General features: G+C 34.6%; 1 protein-coding gene across 10 annotated transcripts in view; it reads right to left on the bottom strand.

Moving 5' to 3' along the window:
* The window catches only part of RHBDD1 (rhomboid domain containing 1), a 53,474-nt gene that overhangs the window by 14,652 nt on the left and 11,217 nt on the right, over nucleotides 1-27,605 (bottom strand). For 8 of the 10 annotated variants that reach the window (XM_072867713.1, XM_072867718.1, XM_072867716.1 and 5 more), the window contains 4 exons: nucleotides 26,379-26,511; nucleotides 17,245-17,333; nucleotides 15,521-15,571; nucleotides 10,610-10,729 (listed from right to left, as the gene is read on the bottom strand). In XM_072867713.1, coding sequence (XP_072723814.1) covers nucleotides 10,610-10,729; nucleotides 15,521-15,571; nucleotides 17,245-17,333; nucleotides 26,379-26,511 — 393 coding nt within the window. The remainder of the gene's footprint in view (nucleotides 1-10,609; nucleotides 10,730-15,520; nucleotides 15,572-17,244; nucleotides 17,334-26,378; nucleotides 26,512-27,605) is intronic. The other 2 variants (XM_072867722.1, XM_072867723.1) reach the window with 2 other exon arrangements.

Here is a 27,605-nt window from a genome sequence, read left to right as displayed (position 1 = left end):
AAAAAAAAACTTGAACTAAAATAACCAGAGCACTATGGAGACCACTTGCTCAGATCCTAAGATAAGAATCTGACAACAGCTTCTGCTTTAACATATCCAAAATTTCCTGTTGAGCTCATGCTATGTAAGAGATTTTACAGTTCAGTTTATTCAGTTTTTAACTTGTTCATCTAAAGAAATAAAGTGGAAAATGAAAAGGAAATCTTTTTATATTCATCTTCAAATAACTGAAAAAGTAAAAAGTGCTACCTAATGAGTCTTAGTAGCTCCAAAGTCATGAATACCATAAGGATCAGAAATAATTTTGGCAAATTATTTAATGACAAACTGTAATCCCTTTATTAAGTAAGGCAAATGGGCTTTGTTTTTCCATTTAAAACTGTTGTTAAAGGTATCCAGAAACCTAACTGGGTATTTATTTTTTTCAACCAAATTCTAATTTTCATCCAAATGTTGCTTCACATGAAGTTGATTAAAAAAGTACTAAATACATGCATTATTAATCCTTTATAGTATCATCAGTCATAGCAATGTGTTAAAAAACTAAAACGTTTAAGCTGTATAATTACTTGAATGAATAAAGACAAAAAGTACCAAGTTATGCTGATCTGAATCACCATTTTTCCCTCTTTGAAACTCACTCAAAGCTAGATTTAAAGTATTTCAGGTTCATCAAACCTAGGTGCTAGCCACACCTTTTCAAGTAGTACAGGATACAAGTGGTACTACACATCCTCTGCCAAGTCACTGAAAGACTTAACAAGTGCAGACATTCACTACCACCTTGCAATGCTCCAACTGTGAACCATATCTGAAATACCTAACTGAGGCTGTAATATCTCATGAACCTTTTGCAGAAAGGATCATACCTGTCTGTACTTAAGGTTGCTAAATATAACTAACTGCATTAGCAAAACTTCTTGAGCTAATGAAACTAAGACTTTTTGATCAGAGCTGGCTCATGTCCAACCAGCTTTCAGGGCAAGCTGAGCTGGCTCATGTCTGTCTACAAGATTGCACAGTCGTATTAGATTGAATATGAAAGACAAAATTGTCCCCTATGTTCCTCTTGAGCATAATCCTAAAACCTACTGCTGCAGACTGACAACAGCAGGTAATCTATGTAATGCTCAAAATAATTACAGATTTGTTTTTAAATGCAAGCTAGAGACTCCAGATAGAAAACAAGAAGTATAGAAGAGAAGCAAAACAGAACGCAGTTGGCCTTAGGACCACAAGGATGCAGCCACGACGCTGGCCAACAAGACATAATATGAAGATATATAGTTTTCTTGAAACTACTAGAAATGACTAATTTATTCAGTCAAATATCAGAAAAAGGTTCAGAACATCATTTTTAAGATAATCCCAATGAACAAAATGTAAACTACACCCAGTCTACAGAATTAATCCAATGATAAAACAACAAGAGTTAAAATAGTGAATCATGGGTAAATCCAAGATTAGGAATATTCACTGACCTTAGTTTACCACTAAAAGCATCCCCAGACTAAGTTTGCTAACATTCATAAGAATATTAGTATATATAAAATCACATTTGGAAAAAACACACTTTGTTTTTCCTTTACTGCATTTCTGCTTGCCTAACAAAGACGCACAAAAACAAAGAAACTCTGAACAATATCCATTTCCCAATGCCAAGACTAAGAAACCCAGATGGATGGATGTAGACACCAATGCAGACTGGAGCCACTCCGCAGCAACTACCACTTTCTCCAAAGTGGAAGAGTGCTTTTATGTAGCCCACACACAGCTTCTTCTAATTATGCCCACAGCTGTTAAGCAGAACTGCCTGTTCTCCAGCAAGGTGACCTTGCCAAACCCACTGTGAAAGGAACAACATTTGTTCCTTTAAGAAAAAGTTGAAGTTACTGAAGGGAAAAAAAAAATATCCGGAGACCACTGAAGTCAGTGAAAAGACTTTGAAGTCAGTGAAAGACAGTCCCGTTTGTATCACTGAGTCTTGGATCAAAACACCAAGAACAGCCTCTACCTCCACATGCAAACCATGCTTTTATAATAGATGTAGTGTGAATGTAAGAAAAACATCTCTAGCTACAGTCAAAGATTTAACTATTTCTTTAACAAAGTGTTTTCTTCCTATTTTAATTTTCTTTGGCAGTTGAAACGTTTACAAGAAGGAAACCATCCAAGAGAAAGCTGCATTGGCAGTACCTTCAAAAATGTCTGCATATTTAGGAAGTCACAGAAAAAAATAATCAACATTCTGTATACATTTTAGCATGAAAATCTGAATAATACTTTGTGTCAGTACTATATTTTTTTAATGCAAACAAAATTAATCATTATTGAAATTCTTCTCTCAAAATCTTTTGTAGCAATAATCAGAACCTAAGAACAACTATGTCACTGTCAACTTGTTGCCTGAAGACCAAAGGAAGTTAACCCTTCAGACAGTGTTTCCAAAAATACCCAACAGAGTACCAAGCATTTGATGGAAAGAAGGAAAGATGTGCTGCATTGCAAAAGAGAGCCATCACCTCCAGAATGTTAAATACTGAATATAGTAATCTCAGCACAGTGCTATAATCCAGGGCAAATTAGAGAGAAGCAAACAATACCAGGACAAAACAGAGAGCAAAATAGCCTGGAAAGGCATGATGCATTAGGATGTCAAACAATCTGAAATTATGTTCTAAACTATTCTCAGTGTACTAGTGTCACAATGCTTCAATATTTTGTATTTTCGTACTTTTTCACATTAATGATAAGTGCAAACACATTATCAGTCACGTGGAATGAAGCCCTACTTTCAAATTAATAGTGTCTGTCTTTTTATCCCTATACATACAACTCAGGAATGCTGCATCCAAGCAAGCCCAAAACCTTAGGCAATATTGTATGCAACAATGGACAGAACTTTTTCAGGTAAGACAGATGAGAGAAATGGGGAACACAATCTCATTTATTTGCGTAACCCACTTTTATCAACTTTGTTTGGTACTTTGGATCAAAACCTAGTTTCTGTTAATGATTATTTTAACAGGACACATTTCAGCTCTTCCAGTTTACTAATAAGCTGTTGAACTAGTTTTACTCTGTATGTAGAAGTGTTTCAAAGACAAGAGAAAAAGGATGCACACAGAACTCCTGAATAATGGGCAAGAAGGGAAGTAGAAAAGGCAAAAAACCAAACTACTAAAGACCATAGTAGCAGTTTGCACATCTTCTAGTGTTGATTTGTCCATCAAAAGCATTCTCTTAGTACATTTTACTCCAGACATCTGAAGGAATGCTCTCTACACACTACTCCTGAAAGGAAATCGTGCCTCTCCTAGAAGACTGCCAAATTGTCTGCATGGATTCACATATAATAATAATAATAATTATAATAATCCTAAAGACAGGAGAAATGAAGAAAAATGTGTAGCACTGAGGACAAGAGGAAGAGACAGTGGAAATAAAGGAGAAACTAATTTCCCCAGTTATGCTAATTCTATGGAATTCTTTACACAATTTAAAATCTTGAACACACTATCAACATTGAACAAAACTGTATCAAGTACCCCTATGTCCCTTGAACCAAGCACAATTGGTCCTAAATTATTACCTGCGCTTTAGTATCTGAACCAAGTTAACATTGCTTTAAAAGTAAAAAAAAAAAAAACAACACCCACCAAAATACTCAAAATGTAAGACATGAGTGCATTCATTTTTTTAAGCACAAAGGCTAAAGGAGACAAGTCTAAACCCAGTATTTCCAAAATATTTATGCACTATTTAAAGATAAATAGCGGTATCTTTAAAGGTCAAGTGTGTACAAAGCTTAAAACAACTACTATTACATGTACTGTAACATTTCAGAAGGAATTAACTAGACCACATTTTTTATTTAAGACCTCTAATCTAGACAAAAAAATACAGCTTGTTGACATACAAGTACATGAGACCTGAATTTGAAGGAGTTGCCAATTCTAGTTGTCCATCCCATCTAACTTCCCCTACTGCACTGCCACTGAAGCAGAAATAGTTGAACTATGAACAAAGATGCTCCTGAGCTCTGAATTTTCAGTCCAATATTTTTCATCTAGTCCAATATTTTTTAGGCAAAGTTAAATGAACACCAGTTTAGATAAAAAAGGGCAGTAACTGCTTCAGCTGTCTTAACCTAACCTGTTTGCCTGTGTAAATGGAGGTTTTCCAATAGAATGATTTCACTGCTTTACAGAACTATTCTTTACACCACAGTATTTCATAGGTGCTAATTGGTTGTGGTTCTAATTTTAAAAGATAAGCCTGTGGTGAAAGGCTTAGTGGTGCTTTGTCTTACCTGTCTGGTGAACTTTTACCGCCATTATCAAGAGAATAAGGACTTTTTTGGTTCTAATCTTCAGTAAACATGCTTTATCCTACATCAACCACTATTTTTACGAAGAGACAGATGGAAGAATATTGCTATACATTCATTAAACATTTATAATAGAATTCTTGCTCTGCTTCTTGTTGCAAGCGGTCTGCTACTTACACTGAGCATACACCAAAACTTTCTGTGTGGAAATGATAAAAATTTACTGATTTAATTTCCTGGAAATTTGCCTGAAGAAAGTGCTGTGATCCGGATCATAGAGCATGGTTGCAGTTTTAGAGAGATATTTAGAAAAAGAGCTCTACTCGAGGGGGAGAGCTTTTTTTCCAAAAAGTGTTGCTGGGTACCTTGAGATCATACATATTCTGAATTTAAAAAAAAAAAAAGTTCGAAAAAAGTTGGACTTCAAGAATCAGATGCAAGTCCTAGCATATGACTTTATGAAATGTGTTTTAATCTGATATCATGCACTGCACATTTTAATATAATCTATTTTAAGACATTTCTCCAGAAAACCATCATAGTCAAATGCAATGACTGGCATTCCTACAATTGCAGAAGGGAAAGATAACACTGACTGGAAAATAAGTTGAATTATATAGCATTTCTCTATAGTCTTATCACATCAGTTTCATTCTTATTACAATGTTCCATGGATTTGGCAAATTTCACAGACTACTAATAAAAAGCCCAGTCTCAGTAGAAGAAAACAGAAACGGGAACCCTTGAAAATTCAGATAATAGGTAAGCCAGATGCCTAGATATTTCCTAACTACACTGCAAATATACCTATGATTAGCCCATATTTGGCCATCTAAAAACTTTGAGTGGATGGGTTGGGGTTTTTTTTGTTTTGCTTTAAATTAGAATTAAAGAAATGCATATATAGACAGTTTCACTATAAAATATAAGAGGAATATCTATATATGTATACTTATAGGTATTTCTCTTTAATCACAAACTATAAAGACTATCACCTACATGTTTAAAGAACGTAGTCTCAAAAAAAAAAAAAAAGAGGAAAATTCCTTTGTGCAGAGAAATGAGCTTGCACGGGATTCTTAACATTATTGAGCTTGAAAGACGGACACTTAGAAGTTCAACTCACAAAAAATCCCAACACCCACCACAACAAAAATCCAAATCCACATCCCACACTAATCGAGATATTTCTTCTGAGCAGAATAGCAAGTAAACAATAGATAAGAGATACGGTATACTGGGGTTACATTAAGGACAGCTGCTAATACTAGTATTAAATTGTCCTGGTTTCAGCTGAGATAGAGTTAATTTTCTTTATAGTGGCTAGTATGGGGCTATGTTTTGGATTTGTGCTGAAAACAGTGTTGATAATACAGAGATGTTTTAGTTGTTGCTGCACTAGTCAAGGACTTTTCAGCTTCCCATGCTCTGCCAGGTGCAGAAGAAGCTGCGCAGGGACACAGCCAGGATAGTTGATCCAAACTGACCAAAGGGCTATTCCATACCATATGACGTCATGCTCAGCATATAAAGCTGGGGAAGAAGAAGGAAGGGGGTGATGTTTGGAGTGATGGTGTCTTCCCAAGTAACCGTTACGCGTGATGGAGCCCTGCTTTCCTGGAGATGGCTGAACACCTGCCTGCCCGTGGGAAGTAGTGAATTAATTCCTTGTTTTGCTTTGCTTGTGTGCGGGGCTTTTGCTTTACTTATTAAACTGTTCTTACCTCAACCCATGAGTTTTCTCACTTTTACTCTTCCAATTCTCTCCCCCATCCCACTGGGGGGGAATGAGTGAGCAGCTGTGTGGTGCTTAGTTGCTGGCTGGGGCTAAACCACAACATAAACAAAAATGGCAGCCATATATTCTAACTTCATAGTAAAACCATATAGTTTAAATATCAAAGGCTATGATTTTTTTAAATCCAAAATTATTTTCCTGACTTAGCTAAAGGAAGAATTATTGCAATTTGTAACCAATACAGAATTATGAGAATAAGAATGAAAAAACCAAACAACTTCGGAGAAAAAAAATTAATGCTCTTTAAACTGATTCTTGTTTGAGACAACAACCTACCTAAAACTGGGAATGGAAAGAATATAAATAACAGTTCCTTTTAGTAAACAGACCTAAATCATTATGACAGTTTGACAGTCTTAAAACTGATGCTACATAAATTGTTGTGGTTTAGCCCCAGTCAGCAACTAAGCCCCACACAGCTGCTCGCTCACCCTCCCCCCCCAGTGGGATGGGGGAGAGAATTGGAAGAGCAAAAGTAAGAAAACTTGTGGGTTGAGATAAGAACAGTTTAATAATTGGAACAATAATAATAATAAATTGTAATGAGAAGGAAAACAACAACAGAGCGAGGGAGGAACAAAACCCAGGAAAAAAAACGAGTGATACAACTGCTCACCACCCACCAACTGATGCCCTGCCAGTTCCTGAGCAGTGTCTGCTACCCCCCGGGCCAACTCCCCCCAGTTTCTATACTGAGCATGACGTCATATGGTATGGAATAGCCCTTTGGCCAGTTTGGATCAACTATCCTGGCTGCGCTCCCAGCTTCTTGTGCCCCCAGCAGAGCATGGGAAGCTGAAAAGACCTTGAGTAGTGTAAGCACTGCTTAGCAACAACTACAACATCAGTGTGTTATCAATATTATTCTCATACTAAAATCCAAAACACAGCACTATACCAACTACTAGGAAGAAAATTAACTCTATCCCAGCCGAAACCAGGACAAAGTCCTTCCTGCTCTGGCTCCTACATAAATCCCATAAACAAGCCTAGCAATTTATTTTGTTGCATTAGATACTAATTATTATTATTATTATTATTATTATTAAGAAACTTTCAGGTTCTAGAATAAAAATAGAATTGCAGTTCAGGAATGCCTGAATGTAGAATAAGCAGAAATGCAGTACCTTTATGGTGGGTTTAGATAACCCATGTACAGGATTATAGAAGAGTAACTACTGAGCTTAAATTCGATGCACGTCGTAATACAAATTAGTTTTCAGTTGTGGACAACTGATACCAGGAAATTCTGTACTATGCCACTAATTCTTTTAATAGCTTAGTAGGATACTAATGCAGTAATTTATAAGAATTGCAATATTCCAAATCTGTAATGGTACATTTTGTGGCCTAAAAACCCTAATAAATGCGTATGTCCAACTGGAGGGGCAATCAATTGAAATTACTGCAATACTTTTTTGTCCAAGCTACAGAGCAACTGTGATGGTTTAAATGTCATAGCTGGGGAAAAAAAAATATTAATAAGGAAAGAGAGTGGTACCTGTTTTTACATCCATTTAGCTATCTATTTCAAATTATTTTATGTAATTTTTAGTCATGTTAAGTACCTGTTTCATCATCCACGTAATTGCAAGCAACTGTGAATGTCATGCTTTAGGGAAAAACATATCACGTTCAAAGGACAATGCTCATTCAAGCTAATTATTTTTTCAAACTAACTGACAGGGAAGAATATCCTAATTGCTCATTAGCACAGTAAATTTCATCTCATCTTGCATCACTAAAACAGGTATGATCAATTACATGCTCTATATTACTTTCTTTGTGAAATAAGGCATCTGCCTATAGGCAAGCTTAACCTTTAAGCAGCTTGTTTAAGGAAATATTTTAAGAGTTCAGCTCTAAAGTCTTGCTTTTCCAAACTAAAGTGCTCCAGCAGGTAGGAGAAAGAGGTGCAAAAATTAAAGCACTCCTGTGAAACCACTGAAAACATCATCTATATATATTTGATCACACCAAACTATATTGGAAACAATATACAATGATACATTTTCCCAATTCACTTATCTGTGAGGCTTGAAAACTACAACTAGCACTGAAAACAGACACTATTATAGTCTTAAGAAATGCTGCCGTCTCAAATTGAAGTTAAAAATGTGACTTGGTATGCCACACTTATCTACCAGTGAGATATACTTAGAGATGCTATTTAAATTCTATCTCATGTTTCATCAAAGGGCATTCTCCAAATAAGAATATATTCCCTCTTTCAGTTGAAAACTTAGCTTTGTCCAAAAACAACAAGCAGGGAAAAAATACTTACTTACCTATAGTGATATAGATTATTTAAGGCTACAAATGAAAGCTGCAGGTGTTCCACGCTGATACATGAAAGCCTTTAAGGTGTATACTATCTAGTTATTTATATTATCATAACTGTTATTTAACATATGTATTCTGTTTCCTTGATAGTTTTAAAAAACCACAAACATGACTCATTCTTGCAGATAACATTTCAAAATGCTTAATATTAAAAGCTTTGAAGGATTTCTTTCTCAAACTCAATGTTAAAAATGATGTAAAATGTCATGTAAAAACGACAGTAAAATAAAAAGCATCCTTTACAATAAAGCTCATTTTAGACCCATTCCTTCCCAAAATCTAGTACTTACATAGTACAACATATTGATATGACTTTGTTAATTTTTAAAAATTCCTAAGACAGCATGAACAGTAACTAATTCACCATCTTCTGCTGACAAACAGAGGGACTAAATGCTATTTTATTGATTTACTTGAAAGCTAAGATTCTCACTATCTTCTAAGTTTTTCAGTACAGTTTGATTGAAATGGGACTGCTCAGATTTCAATAATTTCTAAAACAAATATATTACAGTAATAATCTTGCTGTAGAAAATGTGGGGGTTTTTTTTTTTAGAGTTTCTAGCTTCACAATGTTGAGGGACAGTTAGACAGAACTATGCTTAAAGAATAAAGGTGAACACAAAAATGAAGATAGCTAGAAAAAAAAAATCACTTAAACCCCCTTAATTTCACTAAAAGTCTGCACTTCTGCCTCCTAGGCAACTCTCACAATAGATGCAAACTTAATAAAGCAAAAAGCTGTATTTACTTTAAAAAATATGTTAATGATTTTTTCAAACTGGAAAAGCCTTTTCCTATCACAATCTTGCTTCATCTGCTGCCTTTTTAAAACCATCTTCCAGATAACATGACATGTTCTTCGTAATAAAAACCAGGATCACAGAAGGTGTGAAAGTAAAAGTGATGATGATTTGTCAAGATATTCATTTTCATATTTTGCCTGGTATTTCTCTGATAGCCATAACACAGTGGTATAAATTAATTTTCTGAGCAGAGATTTATGAATGGTGCTCTGCATTTTAAGGGCTGCAGTTACAAGTAGAGGCTTCTATATCTTTTTCCTAACGAATGCTTCCTTGCACCCAGGAAGATAGAATACCGAGATTATGAAAAAGGAAAATTACATTGATAAGATATTCAGCCAGGTTATTATTTTTGTTAAGATTAAATGTTACAGCTTTATCAAATTTAAAAGAAATCTTTCAGATTTAAGTTAAGGAGCACCTAAAGCCTTTGGCTGAATTCCCAAAAGAATCCATATTGACATGCAACAAATTAAAGAGGAAGCAATGTTTGATATGAAAAACTATCTCAATACCAGACAACAAATACTATGCTCAATTCTGCCCTTTATTTTATCACTTCAATATAAAAACGTTGCATAACTTTTGGATGTAGATTTTACACATGATGCTCTAATAATGTGCTGTCATTCCTATTAAACAGATTTTCCCTCAAGTCTTGAGGGAAAGCTGAGAAAGAGATTCTACAAAGTATTCTTTCCTTCTTGATTTCACTTGCATTATAAAAAGATAAAATATATCCTAACAAATGTATTTTATACCCATTTAACTTATAAGTTTCAGTTAAAAACAAACTCCATTTTTCTTTCTAAACATTTCTATCTTTTTTTTTTTTTTTTTTTGTCTTTCAGCTAGCTAGAATATAAACTTCCTTTAAGGTAGAAAAGGACAGTGTGAAGAGTAAGAAATCAGTACATTGCTTGTCAATTAAATTTGTATAAAAAGCAAAAATATACACACAGACAAAGTTTAAATATTGGCAAAATCAATTCTTCTATTATAACACTTCATACTACTTTTTAGAGTATTGGAAGATTTTTTGGCACAGCAACTTAGTTTACTTAAGGGTTTTTTGTTATAAAAGCATTTCTTTTACTATAGTAGTAGCAAGGTAATCAAAAGTAAGCATTTATGAATAAATGGGATTACACTAAGAGAATGATACCACATCCTCGCACTGCATTCTCTGAAAATTCTACCAGGAAACTTTCCTCTGTTTCTGAAGATATGCCCAAAATACTGAAAATAAATAATGAGCAATACATCCTCCTCCCCCCCACCCCCCCCAGTATGAATCACAACTTAAAATATAAAATGCAATAAAATTTCTACCTCTTTCATTAAGACTGTTCTGCACTGCCCTTTCAAGCTGTTCGTCTTCAGTAAGCCCACCTGTATAATCATAATAGCTCCTTGGCGTTCTGTATTGATAACCTGGATAGCCATAATACTCTGTAAAATGAATACAAAATAAAGAAAAATAACTGCTGCTACTCAGTAGGAGAGTGTGAAATCAGATATTACCTTTATGCTATCTTTCTTCCACAAATTATTTTAATTTGGGAAAGAAAAAAATTCTTAGGATTCAATTACTTATACAATATATGCCATGAATCAATTTCTAATTTACAAAGCCAGACTATAGTAACAGGAGAGAGAAAAACAACAGAAAAAGGATGGATCAAACATCTCAGTTTTTTATAACTGTTATAAAGAAGTGTCATAGAATTGCCATTATTAAGAAGTTTCACAGAGAAATTGAAAGACACTTTTCATCAGCTCCTTTTAACGTTTAATTGTCAATACCTGGGCACCTTATTAATGTCACTAGAACAGCAAGAACAAAACAGGTAGGCGTCAGGCTTTTTCCCACCTGTCTCTCACTTCCCCCCAGTGTCCATAAACAATACATGCCAATGTCATCATAAATTCCAGTAATGTTTGGACCTAGAAAACACATGGGAAAAGATTCCTGCAAATTTTTGCAGTAATATATACAGCTAATATTGTACTATTGTACAGCTACATCTGCCCTGGAAAAAAACCCACCACACTGTGGATCTCATCTAATGTGACACTGTATATTGCCTGCACTACTGACAACCAAGAATTTCTGACCATTTGCAAAGTTTGTCAAAAGCAAGCACAGACAAACCATCATCCACCCAAACACATGGGATTTAAAAGAAAAAAATTACTTGGCTAGAGTATTGAGCTAGACGCTCTTCCTTTTAACACAATCTGATCTTGTCTGAGCACAGAAAATCTAAACTGAGAAAAACTAAGGAGAAAAGTCCCATTTTTCTATTCCATTTTTGCATCTTCAAAATACAAAGCTTTGGTAATATTTTAATTTCTCTTCCAGACAGCTGGACAGGGGATTTTGAAGAACCAAAGCACAGAAATGTAGCCAGTTTCTTTCAACTGACAGAAAATGTACACAAGTTTTTCAAAATGAAGTAATTAGAAATATTTTTCTATGAAACAAATACAGCATGCCATTTCCCTTTATCTTCAGATTATTAGCATCAATGATAGTCTTACATTACTTCATTAGTTATATGTATTCCATGTGTAACCTTCTTGCAGAGTTTCTGTGATTAGTAACAAGCACAGGCTATGAACTGAGGACATATAAATAATTTCTTTTAAAAAATTATTGTGTTAAAGAAAAAAATCCCAAGCTTTAGAATCTTAAGACAGATAAAAATAGGAATACCCTATCTTAAAGTTATACAGGAAAAGCAGGAAAAATTGAACAGAGTGACTGCACACTATTCTATACAGGAGTATATATATTCCTCTGTGTGTATTATGCAAGTATACCTACATATATTTTATATACACATGTATGTGCACATGGATGTATCATTACACACACACATAGAGGAAAAATGTTATTCTGTCCATTTGCAATTTTTTCCATTTTGGAACATACAACTGACATGGGGAGAATTTTCATACATCTGCAGTGAACACTGTATTATCCTCCAGTAACCTGAAATTCTGCCATTTCTCAAATGGTCAGCAACTCCTCTGGTTAGAAAAGATTATTTTTATTTTTTAATCAGTACGAATTACAGTCATATTTTTAACAAACTTTAAAAGCCTTTAAGTAATACTGACTACATTTAAGAGACATAATTCTGCAGAAAAATGAAACTGACTGCAGGATACCATTTAGCTGTTGTATATATACACTTTGGATGCCATCTTCATGTATTCCCCTCATTCCCCTCTGCATTACGTTAATCTGAATGAACATTTTCTCAGCTATAAATTTATTTTCTGAAGGCTTCAAAACTGCATGCATGAAGGCTATAAAAATTCTGGTACTAAAAGCATGAAATTATCTGATGAAAGAAAAAGGATGTCGTATTTTAAGTTTGTTCTATTACTGTAAATTTTTGTATGTTTGATGTTTTACACTGTCATCAAGTTGTAAGTGCTCAGAAAGCCATAATCTTTTTTTTTTTTTTACAACGAGTTCGGCACCATCGACATGTTCAAGGTGTTCCTATTAATCAAAATAAGTGTCCTAATACTTTATTCATGAACTGCATTTAGAAAACCTAATTCAGTTACTCAATACTAAATGTGTTAAAGTTACACTTAAAATAATATTTTTCTTCTAAAGCTGTTTCCTTGTACTGTTTCATAAAATCTGTTCTGACCATAACTTCATCTATTTTTCTATTTAAATTGGTATTTAAAGGCAGATAGTAATAAATCAGCAATACCAGAAATGAGAAATTAATCAAGGTAAGGATGTACTGTATATGCATCATTAGCCTATGACACTAGAGAGAGTTTTCTTAATCCACAGATGGCCAGATTTATTACATATATCATACACCAAGCAAAAGGTTAAATCTTCCATAAAGACTTCTGCAAATAGGATGAAAGACAATTACAAAGTATATACACAGGGAATTAACATAACAAGTATATATATTTTTTGAATTGCAGTTATAATTCATTTTAGAGAAATGAATTTAGTACCAAAAAAAAAAAGTAGTTACATCTAAAGCCAAGCTTGGAAGACATGATAATTCAGGTTAACCCTCTCCTTTATCTCCCTTTTGTCCACAACAACACAAAGCAACACATGGCTACTGCCCAAGACATTGAAAAAGCCCCAGACATCTTTGTTGTCAGCATACTAAAGTTTTTTTTCCTCCAGTGCTATGTAGTCCCCCATCATGCTAGATATATCATACGAAATCTCTTCCCTTTTTGCTGCGTAGGAAGAGCTGGAAAAGTAAAGGGCTATTCATAATCTGCTCCTATTCCCCAAGGGTGGTCTTTTACACCCACCCAAGCTCCAAACAGCTGGTGTTTGTACAGTGGCTGCAATAGATTATGCAGTTTAAATGTCAAGTACAAATTCTTATCTTCATTAGCCATTAAAGTACCTTTTCTGATATAAATCTTTAGAGTTTCCACCCACCCTGCTATACTGGAATACTGAAGGAAGATTTAGTCTCTATGACTGTGGAATACAGAGCAATGCAAGCAGCACACCCAGGCCCTGGTGGACTGAACAGTACCTGTAGCTAAGTGAACATCTTTAACTGGGCTGAGAGTGCCAGTCATGGAAATAGGTAGCTCATGCTCATTACATAGTCTATATTCACATTGATTTCATTTCACAATATTACTTTTGTTTTATTTCTTTACTGGCCTTTACATCAAGTGTTTTTTGACTTGAGAACTGGGATAATGGAAATCCTGCGTAAATATACTTTTAAGTTACAACAATCCTTGCTGCTGTTGGTAAGGAACGTAGGTTAAGATCTTTTGGTTAGGAATTACAAAACAAAAGCTTCAAAATTATTGAAGGGCCGATGATTTTGCTTGTGGGAACTATTTAACATAATAATAAAATTGAAGGTAGATCATGGAAAACAAAATCCATCACAGAGAATAAAAGCAGCACTAACCTTGGATCACTGTGGCTCAGAGTAAGCACATCTCACTTACACAAGATTATAAAAAATAAAAAACCCTGCATGACTAAACGTCAGAGAACAGTAAGAATGATCAAACATATGAAATAGTTTTCATATAAGCAACCATATAGACTACAACTTTTCAACCAGAGAGAAAAGATGACTATGGTGAGTATAGAACTGAAGTCTACAAAACCATAAAGAATATGAATAAAGTACGTAAAGAATGAAGCTTTGGTCTCTCTTCCCAGAGAAGGATTAATGTGCATCAAATGAAATTAGCAGCTAGCAGGTTCAAAACAAACAAAAATGACAGATTCTACACCAGGAAGTAAACTGTGAAATTCTTCTTCTGTGACGTTGTAGGTGTTAAAAAAGTTCACGCCGATTCAAAGAGCTTTTGACAAATTCATGGAAGAAGAATCCATCACAGGCTATTAAAGACAAAATTCCCCCACAAAACTTTCTGCTGAAAACATCTTTAAGCCACAAGCCACCGCACACTGGCAGATATCTGAGGGAGTTATCACTATCTATTTATGCTGTTCTTACAGCAGATGCCTAGGAAACAGTATAAATTACTGAAGAGATAAGATACACTAGGCTATACATCCCTTAGCTTCGATCCAACACACAGCCCTTCTCACAGCTGGCTCCTCTTCTGTCCCTCCCAGACAAGGCCTCCACCTATTATTTCTACACACTCCACATACGACGCAATGTTCCGCACGAGAAGTGAATCAAACGTGCTACATTCGAAGTATGCTAGTATTCCAACTACCCACCTATATACTGTGAAGATAGCTGTGAAGATTCTGGTGAGAAGTGGGCTTTTTGCATGTAAATTACTTGATTTACAAAAAGTGTTCAAAGGAAGAAGTTCCTCCTTGGAGGGGGGAAAAAAACATCCTAGAATGAAATAGATAAATTTGCCAGATCAGGGCAGATTTACCAAGGTTCAAAGGCCTGCTTTCAGTAGACACAATTTCCCTTCTGCTGCCCCTTCTGCAAAAGGGATGGTATTTCCATCCCTTTATGAAGTCATGACCTTAATTTGAGGTTTAAAGCCTCTTGTACAAAATACATCCACACAGTTCCCTAAAAAAGAAAGGCGAGACATGGCCAGAGAAGCAATATAAATTTAGCAAGTATATGTATGTGCAGAATATTTTGTATATTATATATGTTTCCATTTAACTAGCTCCTCCATAGGTTTTCTATCATTAGCAAAATGATGTCCCTATTTTTAAAGCTGGAATAAGTTTTTAGGTAAGTGGGTGAGAGTACTTACCTGAATAGTAGTCCCTTGGCCTGGCAGGGTCAGTGAATGAAGAAATGCCACCTAAATATAAGAATAATGCATGTAGTATTAGAATAAAATTATGACATTGTCTTTCTTTGTAAAATACAAAATCAAATTTAAAGCACTCTTTCTTTCAGAGTCTGTTTCATAAGACACAAATATGAAACAACGGGTACCTATGAATTTTTTTAGCATCAGTGAAGAGAATTTAGTATTGGTAAGCTTGTATGTTGTTCCAGATTTTATAGTAGTGTGCTGTGTTTAAGCAACATACCCATGTAGCCTAGAAAAATGCAAACCAACCTAACAAATGTTCTCCAAAACATATAATGAATAATTTCTGTACTGAGATTGTACATTGGTAAAACCGGGTTAAAGCACAGAAAACCGAGGACTGGAATAACACTCCACTGTTTCTGCTCTGCTACACAGGGGAAAGATGACCTGTGTACTGGAACACTCCTTCCTCCAGGTCTTAGTCACACAGCAACCTTCACAACAGCAGGATCTCCACAGCATGTTTCACTAACAGTACCATGGGTTTTATCACAGAATCCTGGAATAATTCAGTTTGGAAGGGACCTCAGAAGGTTACTAGCTCAACTCCCACTCAGAGCAGGGTTAGCTATGAGATCCGACCAGATTACTCAGTCAGGCCTTCATCTTGTCAAGACTTGAAAACATCCAAGGATGGAGACTGCAGAACCTCCCTAGGCAGTGTTGATCCGATGCTTGACTGTCCTAATAGTCATCAGATAGCCCCCCATGTGACAGAAACATGCAATATTAACATTGAGCTAATGTGACACTTTATGTCTGTTTACTCCAGCGGAGGAGGAAATCTGATGCTTCAGTCTCTATTTTCCCACTTAAAACTGCTAAACATATATGACTTACAGACTACCACCAAACAGCAATAAAACTTCTTGTGAAAAGCATACACACCTGAACAAATAATTTCCCACTATACAAACACCATATCCATGGTCAACTTGATGGCACAGTCATGAATAAAGTACTCAACATATTAAGTAATCAGACATAAAAACCAAATATTCTGACAACCAACCCCAACACAGCTGTTGTGACAGGGCTTAGACTTCCAATTAAAACACTGAAATTTATGGGACTGTTCATATAAGAGTTTGCAGGGCTGTATTTAAAACAATTGTTAGACTAAAGATGTCTAAAGATACAATCTTATTTTTAAAAATAAGTATTACTACAATATGAAAAGCTGTAGTAATACATTGTTGGAAAGCTTGAGAATTCTGGTAACAATTTCTCAAGCATCTCACATCCTTTTTCAAACTGTAGGGACTTCCACTAGAATGTACTCAAGTAGTAGAAATCAACATGGAAACATACTGTGTTCTGGCATATTTTTATGGCTTCACCACACTTAATTTAAAGTGACATTTTCATTTACATCTTATGTGAAACATTTTACTCTAAATAAACATTTAAAAAGAAGGGTAAAAGGTATTCCTCTAATTAAAAATACCTGAAAGACACAGTTACTGGTTCTTATCATCCATATTTAAGAAAAAAAAGTTGATTTTTTTCTTCTGCATTCACTTAAATAATCAGCATACCTTTAATTGCCTAAAAACTTACTGGAATGGCCTGAATTTCTATATGCAAGACTTACTGAATTTTAAAAATAGAAGTGTCTCTTATGCAGATTTTACAAATTGAACAAAACTATATACCTGCACAGGCTTTCATGATCTTTTGCAGAGGTCCCATAGTGTACATCAATCCAACAAGAATCCCGGCCAGATGCCCACAAAAAGAAGTCCTACAAAAAAGGAAAACCTTGTGAGTGATGGAAAGGAAGGCTTTTTTAGTAGGGATCCAGAAGAGGGAGTGCAGAATTTGTTGTAACTGAGAAAGACCCTGAGTGAGAACAACCATAGAGAAATTACTTGCCTGCAAGGACATAGTGCCAAGTTTTCTTTCTTCATAACTACCATAAAATTGCTAGGTATATACAGTTACAGAAAAGCATCTAACAAATATCCTGAAGAAGCTGGAAACTAATTGGAGAGATCATTTTAATTGCATGTTTAAAGGACAGAATACCATTTCCCTGAAAGCATTTAAAGTAAAGACTTACTGAAGTAGGAAACTAGTTTTAATCTATAAAAAAGTAAATCCACAGAATTGCACTGAAATGTCTAGGTAGGATCTACCGAAACCATTTAGTTCCAAGTGAAAGCATAAATACAGTACTTTCTACTGCACCATCAATACAATCTTAAAATAAGTCTGAGATAAGCATGAATGCAGATCTGTTGCAATCTTTGTAACACAATACCTTCAAAATTAAAAGAACAAGTAAAATGCTGAGATCTAAATTCTTTTGTATACATACCAATGATTTCTTCAAAAAAAGATCATTGCCAATATGCATATAGAATGAAAAGGCTCTAGAGTCTTTTAAGAAATCATCAACATGGAAACATATGTTTACAGTAAATAAGGAGATTTGCTCCAAGTATTGCCATGGCTATGGGGTACTCTAAATTCATAAACTAATTTTCAGCATTCAAATTAAGAGTTAAACTCTTGTGTGTTTAATCAGGTTCAGACATTAATTAAGAGTAAAATCTTTTGAGTTTAATCAGGTTTAAACATTATTTGTAAGTTGTTCACCTCTATTATGAGGTTAGAGAAGACAATACACTAAATATTAAGATTTCCTAGTACATGCAATTTTAAATAACTCAGTCCACTGGATTTATACTGGTTGTCCAAAGATTCAAGTAATATGAGCTTTTTTGCCTTTTTAAAGCAGAAATGAAACCTCTGTTTAAAATAAAAATAGATTTAAACATTATATTTTTTACATTCCAGTCAGAAATCCAAAGGAGTTACACAGATGATAGCATATGCACTCATGACAATACAACTTCCAGGCATCACTGGTAAAAGTATACAAGAAAATGCATGTGTCACTAGAGGGAGATAAAGATCAAATCGAAATTCACTCTTTTGCCACATACTTAACCACAAACTTGTATTCTGCTATGTAGAGCTGCAGTTCTCTCCCATAAGTAACCAACAATTTTTTTAAGGGCAACACATAAATGCTGATGTGAAAATTTATAGGTAACAGGTGGTTAGCAAAATAAAGTATCTATAAGGAACTAATTTTCCAAACAGATTTTTCTGTTTCCAAACAGATTTTCCAAATTTGTGAAAAATACATGCCTGACTTGGAAAATGTCTGTACACAGAAAACATTCAATACTTCGAGATGCCTTACTCTAGAAATCACAACATGAGATTGATTCACCTATGTTCCTGGCAGTATTTCAAACAAATTTTATGCTCATCTTGATTTATCTGAGCACAATACTGTTCCACAAAACCCAAAATCAAGGTCTTTGCTTGCAATACAGTGAAGCTGTATATTTACACAATATGAATAATAAAAAACCTTCAACTTTAAAAAGTCTTTAGGGGGATAATTTCCACTTCATGTCTATTGAACAGGTTAGTGTACTAGATGCCTAAACACTATTGACTGTTTAATTATAAATTATATTCAAGGAGTAGAAACTTATAATGAAAATGTTTACACAGGGTTTTCTAAATGAAAAATAGTATCAGACACACTGTCACACATATATACTATCACTGACATACTGAAAATGAGTACATTTGATAAATCACATCAAATTTTCACCATATGCTGTCATAAAATTAATTTGAGTGTGATCAACAGTAGCATCTTGTTACTTGTAATTACTAAGGGAAAGCAATACTGTAGAGTACAAAAAGGCAGCTTCCCTTACATTAGCAAAATGCTTAATGTTACAGCCAAGTTAAGCAAACACCACTTCATTTTAGAATGTGTTATACTGTAATTTACTCAAGTAATTTAATAACTTTTTTTGCTAACGGTTGGTATCATTTATAGTATGAAAAACATCTTTATATTTTCCAAATGTAACAACTAAAACATACAGATAGTATGCAATTTTGTATACAAAATAGTATACAAAAAAAAGCAGTTTTATTACAAACTTTTAACATTGTCAAAACAAATAGTAATAATAATAATAAAAAAGTCTATGCAGCAAATTCTGAAGTAGTCAACTTGTGTCTTTTCCAGCTGTTTTGAGGATCGGTAAGGTTCCAGAGGACTGTAAGGGTACTTCTAAAACCATTATTAAGCGGGGTGGGGGGGGAGGGGAAGAAGAGAAATAGAGAAGGAGGCAGACTCTAGTCAGAGGACTACAAACTAATCACTACCTTCTGTTCCTAGATAAAACTATTTGTTCAACAATTACTAGGACACATAATTTGTGGATGCAACCAAGGTAAGAACACCAGAAGCAGAAAAGAGATTCGTCAAGAACAAATCATGTCAAATCAACCAAAATCCCTCCTTTGACAGGGCAACAAGCCTCATAGAAAGGGAGAATTAGCACATCACACATGCTGTAAGAATGCAGCACTATCTCACAGCGTTTGTCATAAAGAAGGCTTATAAACCTTAAACTCCATAACTACACTAAACAGATCCCTAAGTGGTTGGTAAACCTGACTTAATACTTATCAGTCATTCATTATCAAACTTAGGATATGAATCAAGTGGATTTCTGCAAGAGTCTATTCCAAATATTATTCACAAATTACAAGCTAAGGGAAGCTGTATGGATCACTGGAGATGGCATTACAATTTAAAGTGACCTTGACAAAATGAAGTAATGGTTTGGAAAAAATAGGGTGCAATTCAATAAAGACAAATATGGAGTTCTGAACATACCACAGAAATTATCAACTACACAAACATGCTAGAAGTGACTGGCTAGTAGGAGAGCTTCTGGATAGAAGCTGGGGCACAGAGTGAATTCTACAAAAAAACACAGATCAACATGTCACACCGCTATAGAAAAGACAGGTATTTTACTGGGAATATGTAAACACGAGCACTATCTGAAAGTAAAATGAAGTAGCCTTCCACTCTACTCAGCAGTGGTCTCAGCTGGAGAACTAAGCCTACTTTTTGCATACTGCACAAAAAGAAAAGCAACAAAAAACCAGAAAGCCCACAAAACAACTTCTGAGAAAAGACTGAAGGGATCACAATCACTTAAGTCTACTGAAGAATTCTCTCACAGATACAATAATCTTAATATGTGGGAAAGACTGTCACAAATAGGAATGAATACACTTGCCACATTCTCTATCCATAGGATAAGGAGTAACGGACATTAAGTCACAGCAAGAGTTTTAAAAACATTTAAGAACAGACTGCCTGGAGAAACTGGGGGTTCTCAATCTGGATGAGGCAGAGGCCTCCCAGATCCTGCTGGGTTCAGGGCCAATTCTCTCCCATGTTTGCCTCTGCTTCGCAAGGGAAAATGAGAGGGCTGCTAAGACCCTGCAAAGAGCAATCAGAGTTTATTATAGTGATGATCTTTAAAAGTGCATTAGACTAAATATTGGTAAGTATAAATTATATATACACACACATATATGTTTGTATATAAACGTATAGATGTTTGTGCTTCTGAAGTTGTCAGAGCATTTGTTCTGAGATCAGATTCACTCAGATCCCCTATAATCTTTCTTATTTTATAAAAAAGTAGACTGGAATTATTAAAGTAAATTACATAAAATAACTGCTTTACACATGCAATTAATGTTCTTCTATCCACATGCCTTAGTCCAAAGTGGATACTCCTATTTCCAATGAACTTAAATATATTTGAACAACTAATCCTAAATAACACTTCAATGTCACTCTTATTGACATTTTATTACATTTTACAGTGAATTTTAATTTTCAATAGATTGCCTTTTTTCAAAATTTGCATAATGGATTTCTTGCCTATGAGGCTAAGTTTTATCTGCAGACATTAAAGTTAACGGCAAAACTACAACTGTTTTCACAAGACAGGATTATATGCAAAATTTAGAACTGAATGTCATGGATTTTGGCTGAAAAGAAATTATAAACAGTTTACAAAAAGCACAAAATAAGTTGTGCAAAGAAGTCTTGTACAAGCACATATTACCAAGGCTCTTTTCATCTGTATTATAAATTCCACCATTCTTTGTCTAATCCAGAAACCTGAGGTTACTCCTATTTTCTGCTTTTTATATACAGTAAATAATACTGGATATAATTTAAAACTCTTACAATATCAGCGATAAAGCAACCTCCATTATCAACTGATTCCAAAATAAGCTTTTTACACTATTCATAAGAATAGCAATGTCTTGACTGGAATGTATATTTTACTAGGTAAAAATTTACTATTATTTTTCAGTTAGACAAATGAAGAAACATTCTCCTGATTGCAACATGATAAACTACTGCCTTTTTCCCTGCTGGTTAATAAAGAAAAATTGACAGATAACTTTTTTTTCACAGTACAATTTTCAGTTCCTATAATACAAGCTGAACTTTGAATGGGAATAAAAACAGGGTTCTTGACTTGTTAAATTGCATGTTTTTTCTCTAAATGTCAATGAGCTTTATCAATATTAACTAATGTTCTCCCTGGTACAAAGAAATTCAAATGATGTCTCATTTAACTTTTTGTCTGAAAATGTAGATATCCCCAGAGATCTTACTTTATCCCAACCATTCACTTCATACTAATGATAATTATGCAATATGTCTAAATACTGTTTCCTGAAGACATTTGCCATCAAGCTGATGTGCACATTACTTCAGAAAAATCTTCTAAACGGAATTAATTATACTTTTTCATTTGGCTGTGTAATTGCCATGAAAACTGGTATCACTAGAGGGAAAACCATTTGGACTGCATTTGCTTTTCATGTTATGAGAGATTCTGACCCAATGTTTACAAGCCTCTCAGTATTAATTTTTACATTAATATTGTTCCAGTATCCTTTCAATGAATTCAAATCAGTTCCTCACTGTTGGTGAATTTGTCCTGAATTGTTTCAATTCCATGGTGTCAGTCACCTGACAAATGAAAACAGAGCAAGAAAGTCTGCACCTATCACTTAATTTCCACAACTTCTTCCCTAACAGCAAACCCCAAAGTCTGGCAGGCATTATTATTTACACATGCAATTCTACCACAGGACAAAGCCACTTATTTAGCAACAAAAGTTTGTCTTTAGCTTAAGCTATTGCTGCAGTCTTTCGTGAAAAGATCTTATTTCCATGCATCTCCTATTCCAAGGCTAGGCTAGGAAGCATGCATTCACTGAACAACCAAACAAAGGAATAATATCAAAGTGATGTACTACAAGAATCTAGACCAACTTCATTTTTGAAAAACAATTTTTTGAGACCATGGGAATCAAATCCATGTATTTATATATAGTTTACTTCCAAATTAACACAAGCACAGTCACCTGCACATGACAATTTAAACACTTTGCGACAAAATTTAATCTTGCTTAGAAAGTAGGCCATGTAGTCAATTTACCAGTGCTAAACAATGTACCTGAATGCAAATTAAACCAAATTAAATTATTTCATAAGTAAAAGTCAACTTTTGGTTGATCGGTTGTTCTTAGCCCTTTTATTCCTGAGGGACAGTTCTCATCAATAAACAGCATAATGAACAGTTCAAGAGTAAACCTGACTGATAACCAGTGATGACTCAGTGATATGCCTAAGCATTAAACAAGTGAGAAATTAAAAAAGCAGATGACATAGGAAAATAGATACACACAAAAGATCTCATGAGGTTAAGTGTATTAGAGCTGTGCAAAATACTTGTATTCAAACCAGATGCTGTAGCCAGGGTTGAGACTGAGAAGGGTACAAGGCAAAATAATAAAAATTTAAAACCAGATTTGTCAAAATGTTCTTATATTTTCAAATATATATAAATTAATTTTTGTGGGGTTTGTTTTTGGTTTGGTTTTTTTTATATATATATAAAGCTCAGTATTCCTATTATGTTTACCTGTTTTGACCATGATCTGCTTTGAGATTTTGATTTCCCATGGATCCTTGAACCCAAGTGAAATGAAGCAACAACTAATTGTCATTGTTGATTCATTATACCTTACAACTGTGTAACATGTCAGCTATGAACGCTTATGACAATTATGTGCATCTCTATTGCCAATTGTAGTTCTGTTGCTGTGCTCTTGTTCTTGTGTGGGATAGTTCTCAGTGTGCAAAGTCTTCTCTTTTTTTAAGATGAAGAACTCTAATAAGCATCTTGAGTTGCCAAAAGAAGAAAAAAGTCAACAGAACTGGCTCAGATCAACACTTATCAATATAGTTTATTTAGAAAAAGTCATTAAAAGAAACTTGGAAACAAACCTAAGGCTAGAACTAATTTAGAAAATAGAAAAAAAGTCAAGTAAGAAGAATTATACACTTTATGGATTGCATCATCCACAGATCTGGAAAACTTTCAGATGCCTGAAAGTCAGTAACTATAAATCCTACCAAAACACAGGCCAAAAGGAGGCCTAGAGAAATGCCTAAGTCAGTTTTCAGAGATGCAGTGAGCTACAGAAATGTTAGACATCTGAGATTCTCCAAACTATTTCTGACAAACTGCGAAGAGAGCAATTCTGGACAGTCACAATATCAAACCTCAACATTTCTGAATGCTGAAAAAATTACATCCTCTACTCTTCTCCATTCCTAGCTTTCCACTCTCCCATTATTTTCATCCTTTGTTACTCTTAACTTTCTGAAAAAGAAGTTTGAAAAAAACTGTAATGTCCCACTTCCAACCCCAAAGTGTGTTCTTTGTCAATCTGATAAATATTTGTGTTAGTTCAGAAACAACCTGCAGGATAAGCTTTTCCTTTTATGGTGAGTATAGGTAAAGCACCTCCATGCAAAAGGGATACAAGGCTTAAGATACCACATGCCCAATTATGGAAGAGGCATAGAGATTAAACATAAGGTAACTTTTCACATGCCTGTTCTTCCATCAAAGAAATAATCCCAAGGATTGCTATAAAAAGGCTACATCTCAATAGCCTTACTTTATAGAAGGCGAAGGTTAGAAGGATATTGCATGTCTTTTAAAATTTCCCCATAATAAAAATGTTAATGAGAAAGAAAAGAATTCACAGATGGCAGTAAAACCCTAAAGCCTCTCCTAGCACACAAATCAAAGTTTGCAATAGCCTCAGTATTACTTTTGACTCCTTCAGGGGTTATGGATTCTCAGGTGATCCTGATATATCATTCCACTAAGGCAGATCCAAATTTATTGCATGTCTTTCTGACTGGACAGCATTTTGCCCCAATTACTGACCTCTTATCTATTCAAAACTAAATTATGCAACTTGATCTACAAAGGGACACCATTTAATCAGACAATTCAAATATTACAACATGCCCTGAGCACGCAGATGAGCATGTAAGAGCAGTGGTCTGAGAGCTACAATTGTTATGGTTCATTTCAAGGCATCTGGCAGTTACTAATTAAACATGTTGTGTTCTGGGACATGAATTTCTGGAGATTACCACCTGTTTTCTATGGTCCCCATTATCATTTAAGTGCTGTGAAATTGTCCTATCAAGATTGCATGTAACAATGTAGAGGTTCTTTAGACCAGGCAGCAATCTAAGCTTCCATAAAATTATGAAAAGGTTTTTGACATTATTTCTGGACCTTCTATACACTTTCTACCCCAAAGACATTTCTGCAGTAATGCAACTGAAAAACAGCAGCACCCAACCACTAAACTCATGTTTTTCCTCTACCAGATACAGTATGATATGTTCATGGTTTTACTTCAGACATCATGTTCTTTCATTATTCTTTAATAATAAAATAAACAGTAGTATTAAACAGATCACCAAATAAAAACTATGTTCAGCTAACACGACAGTTAATATTTTTCAGAAAAATGTTTTTAATGCACTGAAAACTTTGGTTTTATACTTGTGGTAATGCCATGCAAGTGACCTCTCAGCTCACACTTCAAACTGCATGTGAACAGAGCACTCTGCAGTTTTGTCTTTTAACCTGGGATTCCTTGCTGCAGTCAATCACACAATATATCATAAAGCAATAAAACCAGTGTTTAACATAAATAATATCTGAATTCTCATTCTGATCTAGGAAACATTCCATCAGCTGTATCATAGTATCTGATGAGGAATATGTCAGTATTGCTCCCCTCTTTTTTTTTGTTTTAAATCTTTCTGAAAAGTGGGAAATTGTATATAAACTGTGATTTGGGAGTTTGTAAGTCTGGTGTCTGTACTTCGCATATATTCTCCAATGAGATTGACAGTTATAAAGTATTATACAAGAAAATTACCAATTTGCAACTAGAACTCCAGAAATCAACTGCCAAAGAAGAGAAAGGCACTATTCTCACAGAGGTAGGGGCAGATGAACTGTGCTGGCAGTACTGAGCACATAGGAAAATTGAGGGAGACGATCAGCAAGACTGCAGAACAGTGAAACTGCATGAAATTTACAGAATACTGGATGATAGTTTTATCACAAATTACAGGAGTGACTACAACAAATGGACAGAAGGGACTAGGACAGAAATAGCAAGCAAACAGTGGAATGCTGTTTTGCTAATGAAGCCCTTGGCACTACAGTATATTAGTTTGGTTACTTTGCTGAAAACGCATGTCCCTTTTCCTTGTCCATCAGCTTTTGTTATCTTCCCTCAAAGACTTAGTAATACCTTCTAGGCACTGGATTTCAGGTTTTTTATTTTGAAATGTGCTCAAAATAGAGGGCGTTAAGGAAAAAAGCATACTGTAGCCTCAACACTTAACTGTAGCCCCAACACTCCATTTGGATACCAGATAACACTACACATACTTCATAATACCTTTCAAACTACTTCAGATAGCCCAAATCTCTTCTCCTAACTTTGAAATATTAAATGCACTTACCCTGGGGAGATTAAATGAATAGCCACGAGTTCCACCCAACAAGCATATTTACTGGATATCTGCAATCCAAAGACACTGCTGACTCTTCCTGGATTGTAGTGGTTGTTAAGAACTTTCAAAGCAAACAAGACTCCTGCAAACAAGAAGAAATCACATAGAGAGAGAAGTACTTGTACGGAAATAATAAATACAAACAACTTAACTACTGAAATTGAAGTACCATGCAGTTTCACAGGACCATGAAGCATACTGTCGCATGCCAGAACAACAGTTCTAAGCTGGTTTTTTAGTGATACTTTTCAGTAACTTAAAAAAAAATGGTTAAAAAATTACATACTTGTATAACAGCCAATTCTAAGTTGCTTTTTAATACACCTACTCACTGTAGCTATTCAGGTATTCAAAACAATACAAACATAATTTTAAAGTGGGAGTTCTAGTTGAAATAATTGACAAAATTAATGAACTCAAAAAGTTCTTTGAGTTGAGAAAAGCCATAACTGAAAACAAGACAAACAGATGCATGTCAAGCTCAACAGTAGGCTCAAATTCTGAATTAATGGAAAAAATCACCTTATATATACTCCAGAATCACTTGTTTCTGAAAAAAAGTAGATAAATCACCTTTAATCACAATAATAATTCAATTCTATTTGACTGCAGCTGTTTTATCATGCAAGCAATAGCAAATATGACAGAACAAATTCACATAATTCATTGGAACTTCCAAAATGTTTTTGAAAAAGTTCCTCTCAAGAGAAAGCACACACAGTTGTTTGGGGAAAAAAAAAAAAAAATCTGAAAAATCAACAAGGAAAAGATTTGAGACGGAAAAGATAGCAGAGTTGAACATCAATACAAATATACTAAATAAAAACATGAAAAAGGTTTCCCTCCCCTTCTAGTACCATAGAAAACAAGAGATAGCAAAATTCCTTAATCTATCCAGTGACATAAATATTGTTATTCTAGGATCAAATATAAACAGGAATGTGTGTATGCACACATACACACATGCTTACACTATTTGCTGCTGATAAAACTAGACTTGTTCAGAAACTATAAATTTACTAAAGGTGAGAAATATTCAATAGCAGCAGCAGCAGCATAGTTTAGGAGTCATCTCCATCCAATCCACCCTTGGCTCACCAGAACCCTGTCTGTACAGCTTCAATTTCTTTCTTTTTTTTTTAAAGTTTTAAGTATCCATTGGAACTGCCTGACCTG

The sequence above is a fragment of the Ciconia boyciana genome, chromosome 7 (genome assembly GCF_034638445.1).
Source record: "Ciconia boyciana chromosome 7, ASM3463844v1, whole genome shotgun sequence".
Classification (NCBI taxonomy): Eukaryota; Metazoa; Chordata; class Aves; order Ciconiiformes; family Ciconiidae; genus Ciconia; species Ciconia boyciana.
This window is presented reverse-complemented; position numbering and strand designations above follow the sequence as displayed.